The sequence below is a fragment of the Enhydra lutris genome, unplaced genomic scaffold, assembly GCF_002288905.1.
Source record: "Enhydra lutris kenyoni isolate GAN:26980312 unplaced genomic scaffold, ASM228890v2 scaffoldscaffold67, whole genome shotgun sequence".
NCBI lineage: Eukaryota > Metazoa > Chordata > Mammalia > Carnivora > Mustelidae > Enhydra > Enhydra lutris.
The window spans coordinates 8,555,840-8,571,866 of NW_019154151.1; the positions used below are offsets into that span (position 1 = coordinate 8,555,840).

The following is a 16,027-nucleotide window of genomic DNA, read 5'->3' on the forward strand; positions in this document are numbered from 1 at the left end:
GAGAGCCTAGATTAAGTAATAAAAGTTTCACTCATTAAGCAAAGAAAAAAATCCTTCATTTCTTGACAAGTAAAAATAAGTAAAGCAGAAATTGCTATTCACACTGGATAAGACCATGTTTAAAATAACAGTAAGAATGTACATAGTGTTATATAGGGATGCGGTTCTTGGTGATTTTATGTTCATTGTTTTATTATTTATGCTTATTATTATGTTTTGTCATTAATTCTTCAATAAATTTTTTATTTAAAAAAAATCACCCTAATTACAAATCTTCTTTGGAGGTGAGAGGGAGGGAAAAATATGACCAAAGGCAACACCTGGAATCAACGGTATCACCTGGGGTCAAGTTGTGTAGCTGTCAACCACCACTGCTCTCAGGCCTTGTTGCACTCATGGCGTTCCAGAAGGATTTATATAGTTCTTTCCCCCAAGAAAGGATCCATGGCCTTTGCCATTAGCATGACCTCATGAAGATCAGTGACATCCAAGTTGAATCCAATCAAAAAAGAGATGCCAGGGACTCAGAGCCTGAGAGGCATGTTACCATCCTTTAAATGGCTGTGCCCAAACCTGATCAGACCAAGTAACTTGTTGGAGATTCAGGGGAGAGACTAAATGCAGATTAGCACCCTTGTTCCTATAGTTCAGAAGTTTTCTTTGTTGAAGTAGAATTGAACCTTCCTGGGATCCAGACTGGAGTACTGGTGACAGCGTTTGCTCAGACTCTTTGCCAGAGTCTGAGGACCACATAGGAAGACTCCCACCACAGACCTGCAGGAATCGAACAATCGAAAGGGCTAGAATCCAGCAAAAGGGGCTAACGTCAGTGCGGATGGAGAAACTGCCTCTGCCAAGCCTCTACTACTGCCAACATCCTGCCTATTCAACTGTTGACTCCCTCACATTATTCATGGTAGTTTTCTCACCTTTTCTGCCTGCAAGCCCCAAATGCGCTCTCAGCCCTTGTCACACTCTCAGCATGCAGCCTTGCCTAGACTGTTGAGAGAACAGAAACTCAGGAGATAGTGCAGGGTAGAGGCAAAGTGCTAGCCCCTGGAGCCCTTGGAGCTGGCTATCTGGGTTGAAATTGCAGGTCTGACACTTAGCCCAGCTGGGTGACTTCAGGCAAGTCTCTTTAACCTCTCTGTTGCAGGTATCCCCCCTGTAAGATGGGGATCAAAATAGTCCCCACCTCACAGGGTTGTTTTGGGGTTTAAATGAAAAATCTATGTAAAGCAATTCAAAAAATGCCTGGCACACAGCAAGTGGATATGTGTTTGCTGCCAGTAGAGCCATCCACCGTGCGTCTGTCCCCACACCACAATTTCTCACACTACAGAGGTGATGAGCCTTCTTGCCAAGGATAATCTTCCTAACTGTGCTCTGGGTCTCACCCTCACCTTCCCTCTCTCATGCCTTCCTCTCCCTTCTTTTTCACTTAATTCAGATATAATTCACATGTCATAACATTCACCTTTTAAAAGTGTACAGTTAGTGCCTTTTTAGAGAGAGAGAACAGGGAGGGGGAGAAGGAGAGAGAGAATCCTAAGTAGGCTCCACATTCAGCATGGAGCCCAGCATGGGGCTCAATCTCAGGACCCTGAGATCATGACCTGAGCCTAAATCAAGAGTCAGACCCTAAACCTACAGAGTGACCTGGGCACCCCTACAGTTAGTGCTTTTTCGTATAGCCACAAAGTTGTGTACCCATCACCACTATCTAATCCAAGAACATTTTCATCACCCCCAAAAGAAACCCCATACACATTAGGAGTCAGTCAGTCCCCATTTCCTCCCAACCACCTTCACCCAGCCCCAGACAATCAAATCTACTTTTTATCTCTAGATTTGCCTGTTCTGAACATTTCACATAAATGTAATCATACAGGGGCGCCTGGGTGGCTCAGTGGGTTAAGCATCTGCCTTCGGCTCAGGTCATGATTCCAGGGTCCTGGTATCGTGCTCCGGCAGCAGACTCCTTGCTAGGCGGGAAGCCTGCTTCTCCCTCTCTCACTCCCCCTGCTTGTGTTCCCTCTCTTGCTGTGCCCCTCTCTGTCAGATAAATAAATAAATAAATCTTTTTTGAAAATGGAAAGCTACACACATATCCAGGGCAAGATGTGTGCTCAGGAAAGACCTGAGAAGACACTAGTCTCCCTCCCCTGGCTGATCTCTAGATTCAGTGCTAGCAGGAAGTGAAGGCTGAGGAGTAGAAAGAAAAAAGAATGAAGAATGGTGAACAGAGCCTAAGAGATCTGTGGGACACCATCAAGTGGACAACATACACATATGAAAGTCCCAGAAAGAGAAGAAGAGAAAGGTGCAGAAAGAATATTTTAGGAAATAATGGCTGAAAATTTCCCAGATTTGATGAAAAGACATGAATCTACATATTCAAGAATCCCAATGAGCTCCAAATATGATACTCAAAGAGATCTACCCTGAGGCATAATGAGTCCCATGTGTCAAACTGTTAAAAAACAAAGACAAAAAGAGACTCTTAAAAGCAGCAAGAAAGAAGTGATACAACATATACAAAGAATCTTCAATAAAATTTTTAGCTAATTTCTCATTGGAAACATTGTAGGCAAGAAGTCAGTGAAATGACATATTTAAAGTGCTGGCGGGGCACCTGGGTGGGTGGCTCAATCAGTTAAGCATCTGCCTTGGGCTTGAGTCATGATCCCAGGATCCTGGGATCAAGTGCTGCATGAGGTGGGGGGTGTCCCTGCTCAGCGGGGAGTCTGCTTTTCCCTCTTCCTCTGCTGCTCCCCCTGCTTGTGCACTCTTGTGCTCTCTCTCTCTGTCAAATAAATAAATTAAATCTTTAAAAAATGAAATGAAATAAATGGAACCATACACTATGTGGCCTTTGGGGTCTGGTTCTTACGCTTAACATGCTATTTTCAAGGTTCGTCCATGTTATAGCATGTATCAGTACTTTGTTCCTTTTTTTAACAGCTTAATAAGATCCCACCATGTGGATATACCATATGTTGTTTATCCCTTCTTCTGTTGATGGATAACTTGACTTATTTTCACTTTTTGGCTATTCTACATGCATTCATGTATAAGTTGTTGTGTGGCTAGCAAAGGCTGTTTTCAATTCTCCTGGGTATATACTTAGGAGCAAAATTGCTAGGTCATGTTGCTACTATGTTTATCATTTTGAGGAAATGCCAGAGTTTTCCCAAAGTGCCTCACCATTTCACATTCCCACAAGCAATGTGGGAGAAACTCTCCTATAATTTCTCCACCTCTTCACCTACTCTTATTGCCCATCTTTTTTTTTTTTTTTTAGGTTTGTTTGTTTGTTTGAGAGAGAGAGAGAGAGCGAGTGAGAGAGCACAAGCGGGGTGAGAGGCAGAGGGAGAAGCAGACTTCCCGCTGAACAGGGAGCCCAATGCAGGGCTCGATCCCAGGACCCTGAGACCATGACCTGAGCTGAAGTCAGATGCTCAACTGACAGAGCCACCAAGGATGGGCCCCTTATTTCTCACCTTTTATTATGGCCACCCTAGCCCTCTCTCCATTTTTGCATATTTATTTTATTCCTCTCTAGTGGCTCCTGTTCTGTCTGTAAGTATGCTAAGATCATTGTTAAGTTAAATAAGCATTTTCTGAACCCTGCCACACCTCCAACACTGTTGACCACACTTCTCTAATATTTCCTTCCTTGGCTTCTGAGACACCATTTCTCCACATTCTCCTACTTCCTCCCTGGCTCATCTTTCACCCTTCCCACACGATGTAAGCATTCCTTACTCTGTCCTCAGCCATCCACTCTCCTGGCAATCTCATCCATTCTCACAGCTTCAACTATGGTCAGCTCAATAATTAACATAATCACTTTCGTTTAAATGCTGCTTTACTGTTTACATAGCATTTTTCATGTCTGTGTTGTTTAATGTTTACAAGTCTGCAAGTGAGTAGAGAGGGCGTTTACTAACATAACCCCCATTTCATAGATAAGAAATCAGAAGATCAGAGGACTTTCTAGCTCGAGTTCCCAGAAATGGAAAGTGTCAGAACTAGTGTTAGGACCAAAGATCATCTGAATCCAAGTGACTAAGTGTTCTGACCATTGCCTCGTGAAGCCTGCCCTGGTTACCCCATGTGGGCATAGACTTTCCTTCCCTCCATGTCCATGTACTTGTTTCATGGAGTGCATCATTCTGTTTTGAGTGGATTGTATGCACCTCTTATTAAAATGTGTGCTCCTTAAAGGTGAGAACTATATTCTATTTCTCTTTCAACCTCCAAACCTTCTAGAATAGTGAGTGTTGAGCTTATAGAAGGTAACCAATAATGTCTGTGGAATTGAATTGATCTTCAGCTGCCAGATTGTTCCAGGAACTTATCTAATGATCAGCTCAATCTCCTTCCCCTTGAAATGACTGATTTCACGCACAAGATTTTCCTATATGCTCTAACATATCTCAAAACTCTTCCAGAAATACAGAGGTCAGGTCATGATTTAATTAGATAATACACTCCAAACCTTTCTTACTTTAACCAGGGATTATTAAGGCCCAAAACAATGCATTTGAATTTTTCCAGTTTTCCATTTTATTTGGTAATACTGATCAGAACTGAATCCCCTTGCCTCACTGTTTGAATGGAGGACTTGTAGGGGCAGAAAACATCTTCTCATCCATTACAAGGTCATACGCTTATTTGGCTAAAACCCCAGATGAAATTTTGTTCAGCTTGAAGCGAGAATCTGAGAGTGGTGCAAACAGTTTCTACCCCAGAGACCTTTTCCCAAAGAGTGTTCAACATGCTATAATATTTTTCCTAAACATTAACTCTGCAGACTCAGCTAACTAGAGAAGAATATACTTACCTGGGGTGGGCATTAGCTATTGTAGAAAACTCATTGTCCCACATGGGTCTCCCAAAAGAGGTTTTCTGTTTCAGACCTGTCAGGATGTCAGTGGCCTTGTCAAAGTTTAATGTGGCATGACCGGCCTGAAGGCAAAGAAGTAAAAGTTAGAAAAGGCAGGTCCTGACAGATGTCTCTTCCTTCAGCCACTTTTAAACTTGGAGGTGGGGGTGAGGGCAGGTAAGAAATCATAAGAAATAATTATTTCCAATGAGCATGCACGACCTTGTCTGACATTGATCTTGCATCTAACATGAGAATTAGTGTGTTCTCTGAACTCACAATGTTGCTGTCCCATCCGGTAAGGAAGAGACGGTAGTTTAGAAAATCCACTTTGCCTAATTCCTCCATCTCACGCTCCAGAGACGCCAACAGGTTATTGAACCAGGCAAAGGCACCTGTCTCCCTGCAGATCCAGTAGAAATAGATCTGGAATCAGCAAGAGAGAACATAGCCTTATTCAAGTGTCTTTAAGATGTCCATTTGGTGACATGACTATTATATATACTCTCTATTTGTTGGTCACATCTGTGGGTGATCTGAAAAATCAGTTGTACAAAAGCAGCATAAAGGTCCACAGTTCTTATGACGTCCCTTAAGGAAAAAGACTTCCAATGTCATCTTTGGTTCTAGGTGATTTTAAACTCCAAATTGAAAATGAAGACCCTGGTCCTATGATAAATCTATGGGAATGGATGCCTTGGCAGAAAGAAGAGATCACTCATTCTCATAGCTCCAGGGACCAGTTGTAAAGAAGTTAAGCCATGAAAGCAATGGACCAGTCATGCCCAGACCAGATGAAAAGAAGTATGAGGGAGTTACCGTTTGTGTTTTAAGGTTGTGATCTGCATGCCGAAATTTGTACCAGATAGATTTTAAGATGGAAGCAAAGGGGGTGACCCCAATTCCTGCGCCGACCAACACAGCCACTTCATACTGGAAGACATCTTCACTGACAGTGCCAAAGGGACCATCCACTTCAATCCTGGCGGCAGACAGAAGACAATGGGCAAGTGAAGTCTCGCCTCCACTCCCCGCCTCAAACATCCCTCCCAGGACATAGCTGCTCCCATGGTTCATGCAGTGCCTATTTATTTTAATCATATTTCGATTGCACTAGACTTAAAGTACAACAAGGAATTGCTTTCTCTTTTCTGCCTGTCTGCATCTGCTGTGGGTCTCGGCTGCTCTCCAGGACCTACCTGGGAATTGGTGACGGCTGCTGCTCAAAAACCCTGATGAGATTTTCTGTCCAGTCACCTGCTGCTCTGATATGAATGGAGAAGAAGTCTTCCTCTGGAGCAGAGGTCAGAGTAAAGGGATGCCACTCCAAGTAAGAGATGGAGGGACAATTAACAAAAATATACTGTCCCACTTCCATACTGAAGCCACGCTTGTTCATCTGCAATTCCAGGACTTTGGATGGGTGCATGACAACCTATGAATGAAGCATAGAGGCCAAAGGATGCAAACTCAAATGGCGACAGGAGCAGGCAGATGAAATAAGTCAGTAAAGCAAGAGGGCTGGCGATAGTGGTGAACTGCAAGCAGTCCTTTCGAAAGAGGGCAGCAGTGACTGTCCAGACAGTGGGTGCTCTGTGGAACCCACTGTTCCACATGGAACTCAGTGTTATCGGGTTGCCTGATTCTTCAGTAGAAGACAGAAGGGCCATTTTTCTTTTATTGTGAAAGCCTCCCTCTGGATGTTTAAATGTCAGCAACCAATTCAACTTTCCAAACAATCAGTGTGCAGGCCAACCGGAGGATGTCTGTGGGCTCGCCCAGGCTACCTGTTTGTGGCCTCTGACGAAGACCTATGCTGATGATCTTGGCCAAACTCTTTTCCCCCATAGTTCTGTCCAGCAATGGAGGAACTAAAGTGTGTTGCCCCAGTTCCTTCTTATTCCCTCCAGGGTGAAAACATGGCAATCTATTCCTATAATCAGGAAGAAAAGAACTCTTATCACAGCTAGGGGAAAGTGCATATTCTTTTTAAAAAAACTTTTTTTAAGATGTATTCATTTATTTTAGGGGAGGAGGGGTAAAAGGTGAGGGAGAGAGACTCCCAAGCAGACTCTGCACTGAGTTTGGAGCCCGGTGTAGGGCTCCATCCCACAACTCTGACTCAGATCAGGACCTGAGCTGAAACCAGGAGTGGGACACTTAACCGACTGCGCCATCCATGTGCCCCAAGTACATATTCTTTTTTTAAAGTTTTTTTTTAAATACTCTCTACACCCCATGTGGGATTTGAACTCATGACCCTGAGAGCCAGAGTCACACTCTCCTCCCACTGAGTCAGCCAGGTGCCCCGGAAAAGACATAATTTTTTTTTTAAGATTTTTATTTATCTGACAGAGAGAGATCACATGTAGGCAGAGAGGCAGGCGGCGGTGGGGGGGGGGGGGGGGAAGCAGGCTCCCCGCCGAGCAGAGAGCCCGATGCAGGGCTCTATCCCAGGACCCTGGGACCATGACCTGAGCCGAAGGCAGAGGCTTAATCCACTGAGCCACCCAGGCGCCCACATATTCTTTACCTTGGTAATCACAACCTTCTGCTGTGAGCGGTAAAATCGAAGAATCCTTTCAAAGATATAAAGAACTCCTGGTGCAAGGATCCACTTCCAAGACTGCAGAGAGAGAGAGAGAGAATAAAGAATGGGTTACATATTAATCTCCTGTTGAGGATTTATATGGGTAGCAGTTCATTTCTTCATTCAATAATATTTACCAAGTTCTCTGATGTGTATCATTATCAAGCCACTAATTTCACCAAATCTTACAGACGGAAATGGAAATGAAAAAATTATAACAGTTTTGTTTGCTAATATGTGACTCATAACGCAGGATCATTTCCTGAAGTTTTACAAGTCTCACTAGGAAGCAAAAGAAAAGCACAGAAATAAAATATGTGGTAATTATACATATAATATATATTATATATATTCTTAAATTACATATAAATGTTAATGTTAAGACTCCAAGACGGTCTTCCAGTACAATTTGTCCAACCTGAAAAACCAACAGAGAAGCAGATGATTAAAAACAAAATTAACGAACAAGAGAAAGCATGTGGCTGACACCATTTGTACCACTACATAAAAAAAAAAAAAAAAAGAAAAAAAAACAAAAAAAAAAACTTGGTATTTACCTGTCACTTCTTTTCTCAGGTGCTCAAAACACCTAACATAGTAACATACTTTTTATCTTCTCTACATCTTTTTTAAAAGCAGCCTTTCTACCTCCCTGAGATTCTCTCAAAGGTAGCAGGTTGCTTCCTATGCACAGGAACTACTAAAAATGTATTTCCTAGCAATGCTAAGTCATGTTCTTTCTCACACAACTGCTTCAGCGTGAAACATCAGACTGTGTGGAATGAGGTTTCTTTTTTCTTTTTTTTTTAAGATTTTATTTATTTATTTGACAGAGAGAGACAGCACAAGTAGGCAGACAGGCAGAGAAAGAGGGGGAAGCAGGCTCCCTGCTGAGCACAGAGCCTGATATGGGGCTTGATCCCAGGGCCCTGAGATCGTGACCTGAGCCAAAGGCAGGGGCTTAACCCACTGAGCCACTCAGGCACCCCTGGAATGAAGTTTCTTATGCTGTTTCAGGCAAACAATTTCCTTGGGTATCTCCAGGGAGGAAAGAGGCAGGGATGCAGCAGGTGAACTTGAGAGTGGGTTTTATACAATTTTGATGCTACTCCTTATTTGGAAAAAAAAAATTCTCCATGTCTTCAGAGAAAACACACAAAAAATATATTTAAGAAGTGGCTAATAACAACATGGCAAAAAAAATTTTTGACCTCAGAAATATTCAGAGAAGTGAATTTTAAACCAAAATAGCACTTTAGTCTCTCAGGTTGAAAAACAACATTAAACAATAATGCCCACCACTAACTGGCATGCAGGGACATGGGCACATTCACATGTGCAATCAGTGGAGGGACAAATTAGTAGATCTTCCCAGAGAACAAATTGGCGATACATCCCAACAGTCTTAAAAGCATTCTTTCTATTTGACCCAGAAATATCACTTCTAGGAAATGGAGCATAAAGATATAATTAAGGTGTGCACAAAGTATACGAGTATAGGAATGGCTCTATTATTTACTAAGAAAAAAATGACAAAAATGGTATACCACACAGATTTTTTTTTGCTAATACCCAACTGTCTTTTTTCATTTTTCTTTTTATTTCATTTTTTGTATTGAGATATAACCGACATATACCATTACATTAGTTTCAGGTGTACACCATAATGATTCAATATTTGTATATATTACAAAATGATCACAATAAGTATAGTTAATATCCGTCACCATACATCATTGCAAAAATTTTTTTCTTGTGCTGAGAACTTTTAATATCTACTCTCTTAGCAAATTTCAAATATGCAATACAGTATTATTAACTAGAGTCGCCATGCTGTACATGACATACGCATGACTTATTTATTTTATAACTGGAAGTTTGTATCTTTGGCCACCTTCACTCATTTTGCTCACTCCCCCACCCCCTATGTCTGGAAACCACCAATCTGTTCCCTGTACCTGTGAGTTAGGTTCATTAAAGTAAGATTCCAAATATAGTGAGATCATACAGTATTTGTCATTTTTCCATCTGACTTATTTCACTTTGCATAATGCCCTCAACGTCATTAAAAATGGTCACATAAGGGTGCCTGTGTGGCTTAGTGGGTTGAGCCTCTGCCTACGGCCCAGGTCATGGTCCCAGGGTCCTGGGATCAAGGTCCGCATCAGGGTCTCTGCTTGGCGGGGAGCCTGCTTCCCCCTCTCTCTCTGCCTGCCTCTCTGGCTACTTGTGATCTCTCACTCTGTCAAATAAATAAATAAAATCTTTTAAAAAATGATCACATAAAAAATGACAAAATGGTATACCATAGAGCTTTTTAAAAACAAATATTTCAGTGAAACAGCAGAAAGAGAAATTAAGAAAGCAACACCACTTACTATTACACCAAAAATAATAAAATACCTAACGATAAATTTAACCAAAGCGGTGAAAGACCTATACTCTGAAAACCACAAAGCACTGATGAAAGAAATTGAAGATGACACAAAGAAATGAAAAGATATTCCATGGTCATGGATTGGAAGATAAATACTGTTAAAAAGTATGTATTGGGGCATCTGGATGGCTCAGTCATTAAGCATCTGCCTTCAGCTAGGGTCGTGGTCCCAGGGTCCTGGGATCAAGCCTACATCAGGCTCCCTGCTCAATGGGTAGGCTGCTTCTCCCTCTGCCTCTGCCCCTGCTTGTGTTCCCTCTCTCACAGTGTCTCTGTCAAATAAATAAATAAAATATTTAAAATAAATGTGTGTACTACCCATAGAAATCTGCAGATTTAATGTGATCCTTATCAAAATATCAACAGCATTTTTCACAGAACTAGAACAAACAATCCTAAAATTTATGTGGAACTACAGAAGACCCCAAATAGCCAAAGCAATTTTGAAAAAGAAAAAACTGGAGGCATCACAATCCCACACTTCAAGTTATATTACAAAGCTGTAGCAATCAAAACAGTACGGTAGTGGCACAAAAAAAGACACATAGGACAATGGAACAGAATAGAAAACCCAGAAATGAGCCCACAACTGTATCATCAATTAATCTTCAACAAAGGAGGAAAGAATATCTAATGGGAAAAAGTCTCTTCAACAAATGGTGTTGGGAAAATTGGTCAACAACATGCCAAAGAATGAAACTGGACCACTTTCTTATATCATCCACAGAAATAAACTCAAAAATGGATTAAAGACCAAAATGAAACCACACAAATCCTAAAATAGAGCACAGGCAGTAATTTCTCTGACATCAGCTATAGCAACATTTCTCTAGTTATGTCTTCTGAGGTAAGGGAAATAAAAGCAAAAATAAACTATTGGGACCACATCAAAATAAAAAGTTTCTGCACAGCAAAGGAAGCAATCATCAAAACTGAAAGGCAACTTCCAGAATGGGAGAAGATATTTTCCAATGACATACCTGATGAAGGATTAGTATCCAAAATATATTAAGAACTCATCAAACTCAACCCCATAAACCATTTTTTAAATAATGCAGTTAAAAAAATGAGCAGAAGACACAAGTAGACATTTTTCCAAAGAAGACATACAGAGTGCCAACAGACACATGAAAAGTTGCTCAACATCACTCATCAACAGGGAAATGTAAATCAAAACTATAATAAGATATCACCTTAGACAAGTTAGAATGGCTGAAATGAACAATACAGGAAACAATAGATGTTGGCAAAGATGCAAAGAACAGAGAACCTTCTTGCACTGTTGGTGGAAATGCAAACTGGTGAGGTCACTCTGGAAAACAGTACAGAGGTTCCTCAAAAAGTTAAAAATAAAACTACCCTATGACCCAGTAGTTACACTATTAGGCATTTATCCAAAGGATATAGAAATAATAATTCAAAGGGATATGTGCACTGGGATGTTTATAACAGCATCATCCACAGTAGTCAAATTATGGGAAGAGCCCAAATGTTCATCGACTGATGCATGGATAAAGAACAGGTGGTAAGTGTGTGTGTGTGTGTGTGTGTGTGTGTGTGTAATGTGTGTGTGTGTGTGTATGTGTATGCGCGCGCGTAATGGAATATTACTCAACCATTAAAAAGAATGAAATTTTTAAAAAAGAATGAAATCTTGTCATTTGCAATGACGCGGATGGAACTAGAGGGTATTATGCTAAGCGAAGTAAGTCAGAGAAAGACAAATGCCATATTATTTCACTCATACGTAGAATATAAGAAACAAAGCAAATGAGTATAGGGAAAGGAAGAGAGAGAGGCAAACCAAGAAACAGACTTTTAAACATAGCAACAGACTGATGGTTACCAGAGGGGAAGTGAGTGGGGGGATAGGTGAAATAGGTAATGGGGATTAAGGAGTGCACTTGTGATGAGCACTGGGTGTTGTATGGAAGTGCTGAATCACTAAATTGTACACCTGAAACTAATATTACACTGTATGTTAACTAACTGGGATTTAAATTAAAACTTAAAATTTACATATAATACATTTTAATATATATTTATTTAAATTTATTCTATTTTATTTTCTGACTTCATTTAAATTTATTCTGTTTTATTTTCTGACTTCAAGATCTTTCTTTTTTTATTTTTTAAAGATTTTATTTATTTGACAGACAAGAGATCACAAGTAGGCAGAGAGGCAGGCAGAGAGAGAGGGGAAAGCAGGCTCCCTGCTGAGCAGAGAGCCTGATGCGGGGATCAATCCCAGGACCCTGAGATCATGACCCAAGCCGAAGGCAGAGACTTAACCCACTGAGCCACTCAGGCACCCCTTCAAGGTCTTTTTTTTCAATATTTACATTTTATTTGTATATATTACATTCAATCACACCATGATTCTATGTAAAGTATAAAAAATTCAAAAATAGAACTTCAAAGAATGGGATATAATAATGTATGTATAGAATTTCTATTATTATTATTTTCATGCCACTAAATTATGCATGTTGAATGACCACATTCACAATTTAAAGGCCACTGTACAGATAAGCCACAGATCTTAATTTCTCCAGAATGACCAGAATTTTATATTTAATAAATATAAACCATAGACCACATAGATGGGTTGATATTCTACAGAGGAAAAGGAAATATTTCAAATAAGCAGGATTTTTTTAAGTCATCATTCCTAAGGTATAATTTGCATATAGTAAATGTAACAATTTCTGGATCGTTTAGTAAATTTTGTGAAAGAACAGACACTTGTAACCATTATTGTCAAGATATGGAACATTTCTGTCACCTTAAAAAACTTGGCCATTCCTCTTTGCTTTTTTTTTTCCCCGAATCCCCACCTCAACTACCATTCAAATAAAAACCTGAAGAACTTGATAACTGAATTTAAGTTTTTTCTCAGTCAAAGACATTTTCTTTTGCCTCATGCAAATCATAAACAAGTCCAGGGCAGGGGCATTTCATAGTCCCACATGAGAGCACAGTTAAATAGAAGCACAGAACTGAAGAAGCAGAAGAGTGTGGCTTCAAACCAGGGTGTTGGCAGATAGAAATATAGAAGAATAATGGGTAGGAAAGATTTCTTAGGTTGTGGGGAAGTGATGGTGTAACAGATGTGGCACATGCTGTTTTAGTTTGAAGGTCTTTTTAAAGCTTATTAAGGGAACACTTTTTGCAATCCTTCAGTATTAGAAAAAAAAATTCCCAGGTGGTCTTAGGATGCTTTTATAATTTCTTTCCTTTCTTTAACATTTAAATCCTTGATCCATGCATTCCTGATTCATATTTTAGTATAAAGTGTAAAATCACGATTCAGCTTTTCTTCCTGGATGGATAACCTATTGTCCTAAAAAAATTGTTGAATGATATATATTTTTCCCAACTGATTTGAAATGCTAACTTTAGGGGATTTTTTAAAGATATTATTCCCATTTTTTATGAGGACCAAGATATTGCTCTTAATTCTGCAACTGATTTAAAGACTTTAATCACCCGCAGAGCACTTTGAGACACCACAAGTCAACCTTTTCCTTCCATTTATTCCTCCATCTAACATATTTTATGAGCATGCAAAGGTAAACCATGATATCCACGATAATTTTCCCAAGGCATACCTTGAGTTCCCTGGAACCCAATTTCTTCACTATTTAATAATTTCCAAGCATGTTCTTATAACATCAAAGAAAGCTGACTTTGAGAGTGCTTCTTAAAAAAAGTTGAACTCATAGAAACAGACTAGGAAGGTAGGTAACCAGGGCCTGAGACAGGAGGTGGGAGAGTGATGGAAAATGCTGCTCAAAAGGTATGTGACTTCAGTAATAAGATGAATAAGCTCTGGGGATCTAATGTAAAGCATGGTGACTACAGTTGATAATACTGTATAGCATACTTGAAATCTGTTGAAAGAGTAGATCTTAAGCGTTCTCACCACACACGCACAAAATAGAAACTATGTGAGGTGATGGATGTGTTAATTAATCTCATTACAGTGATCATTTCACTGTATGCATGTATCACTCCCCCCAAGAAAACTGATTGGGGGGCACCTGGGTGGCTTAGTCGTTGGGCACCTGCCTTCAGCTCAGGTCATGATCCTAGGGTCCTGGGATTGAGCCCCGCATTGGGCTTCCTGCTCCACAGGAAACCTGCTTCTCCCTCACCCACTCCCCCTGCTTGTGCTCCCTCTCTCACTGTGTCTCTCTGTCAAATAAATAAATAAAATATTTTTTTAAAAAAAAAAAAAGAAAAACTGATTGGATTTCAGTGGTCAAGAGCACAATCTTTGGAATCTGGAAAGCCTGGGCTTGAATTCCAATTCCACTAGTTACTTACTGTGAGAACTTGACCGTTGAATCTTCTTGAATCCTCGTCCTATTGTCTCACAATGGAGACCAAAAAAATACCTACCTCATCGATTATTGTTTTGCATAAATGAGATAATCCATATTACACAACAAACCTGTCCCGTGGTAAACACTATTAATAATGTGAGGTATCGGGATGCCTGGGTGGCTCAGTTGGTTAAGCGGCTGCCTTCGGCTTAAGTCATGATCCCAGCACCCTGGGATCAAGTCCCACATTGAGCTCCTTGCTCAGCAGGGAGCCTGCTTCTCCCTCTGCCTCTGCCTGCCACTCTTTCTGCCTGTGCTCACTCTCTCTGACAAACAAATAAATAAAATCTTAAAAAAAATAATGTGAGGTATCATTATTTTGGAGAGGGTCTCACAACATGCAATAACCATTAGTCCTTCCTGTTCAGGATCCCCTGTTGATGGTAATTCCCCAGGCTGTTGCCAGTGATACTGGAGTCCCTTGATGGTAGGAACCTTGTGAATATATCCTCCATAGGACTCAGCACAGTGCTGAACTAATAACAGTAACAATAGTAAGAGTAATAATAACCACAACAATAACAGCTTCCAGCAAGAGTCTACCCTTGCCTATGGGGCTCTTACCTCAGCAGGGAGCCCTTCAAACTGGGGATGCTTGCAGTGGGACTCCTGATCATCCCAGTGCTTGAAAGATTCTGCACACCTGTGAGGATGACTCTCATTCAGGCTCTCTTCTGTTTGACCCCGGACAAGTCCACTGAGACAGAAAAAGAAGGACAGTTTGGGGCAAAGAATTATGCAAGGTCAGGGGCTGGGGCACGAGAATGAGGGTTTGAGGACCTTACCCAATGCCGTGAATCCCTAAACCAATGATATAGATGATAAAAATATGGTGTGTGTACCAGAAGACCTCAAAATAACTCCTCCGGATAAACTCCATAGCTGATGTCACCATGAGAACCAGAGCTACTGTGATGATCAGGCCAGTGAGACCAGCAATGCTGGTAAATGTCACATACTCCACTGTCTACAAAAGGAGAAATTTCAGCCTGACACAACAGGTGCCAATCATGCCATGCCCTTCCATACTCGTGACCAGATGGCAGATGCTTTGCCATTGAGTCAACTCACCATGTTTGGAGACTGGAGAGGATTTAGCCAAGAATCTTCCCTTTTCTCTTTATGAGATAGGGTGGAGAGAACAAAGGCAAGCGACCCATCTCTGGCCTGTCGGCTTCTGTTGTAGTGTTCAAAGTTGAACAGGTGTGCAATGATGTGAATGACTAAATGGAAAGATGACGGTAAATTGATACGTGTCTTAGAAATATCACTGCAGGCATGCCCCACTAGCAAAGGAGAATCTTATAGATAGTGTCTAGCAGAATTCTGAGTCCACGGGAAGTGCCAGATAAATCTTGATTGCAGCGAGAACGAAGATCTTTTGTATTCTCATTCTGTTCCCAAAAGAATCAAATATAAGTTCCATGAAAATAGGCCTACAGGGGCACCTGGGTGACTCTGTTAAGTGTCTGCCTTCAGCTCAGGTCATGATCCCAGGGTCCTAAGATCCAGCTCTGCATCAGGCTCCTTGATCAACCTGCTCAGCGAGGAGCCTGCTTCTCCCTCCACTACGCCCTCTGCTTGTGCTCTCTTGCTTTCTCTGTCAAATAAATAAATAAAATCTCGAAAGAAAGAGAGAAAGGAAGAAAGGAAGGAAGGAAGGAAGAGAGAGAGAGAAGGAAAGAAAGAAAGAAGGAAAGAAAGAAAGAAAGAAAGAAAGA

At 40.8% G+C, this 16,027-nt stretch overlaps 1 protein-coding gene across 3 annotated transcripts in view; it reads right to left on the minus strand.

The window, feature by feature from the left end:
- Window positions 1-303: 303 nt before the first annotated feature.
- LOC111159214 (NADPH oxidase 1) overlaps window positions 304-16,027 on the minus strand; it is a 26,311-nt gene continuing 10,587 nt past the window's right edge. For 2 of the 3 annotated variants that reach the window (XM_022521657.1, XM_022521655.1), the window contains 9 exons: window positions 15,378-15,529; window positions 15,092-15,273; window positions 14,871-15,003; window positions 7,425-7,517; window positions 6,091-6,326; window positions 5,711-5,873; window positions 5,171-5,317; window positions 4,850-4,974; window positions 304-774 (listed from right to left, as the gene is read on the minus strand). In XM_022521657.1, the coding sequence (XP_022377365.1) occupies window positions 648-774; window positions 4,850-4,974; window positions 5,171-5,317; window positions 5,711-5,873; window positions 6,091-6,326; window positions 7,425-7,517; window positions 14,871-15,003; window positions 15,092-15,273; window positions 15,378-15,529 (1,358 nt within the window). In that variant the 3' untranslated portion in view covers window positions 304-647. The remainder of the gene's footprint in view (window positions 775-4,849; window positions 4,975-5,170; window positions 5,318-5,710; window positions 5,874-6,090; window positions 6,327-7,424; window positions 7,518-14,870; window positions 15,004-15,091; window positions 15,274-15,377; window positions 15,530-16,027) is intronic. The other variant, XM_022521656.1, reaches the window with a different exon arrangement.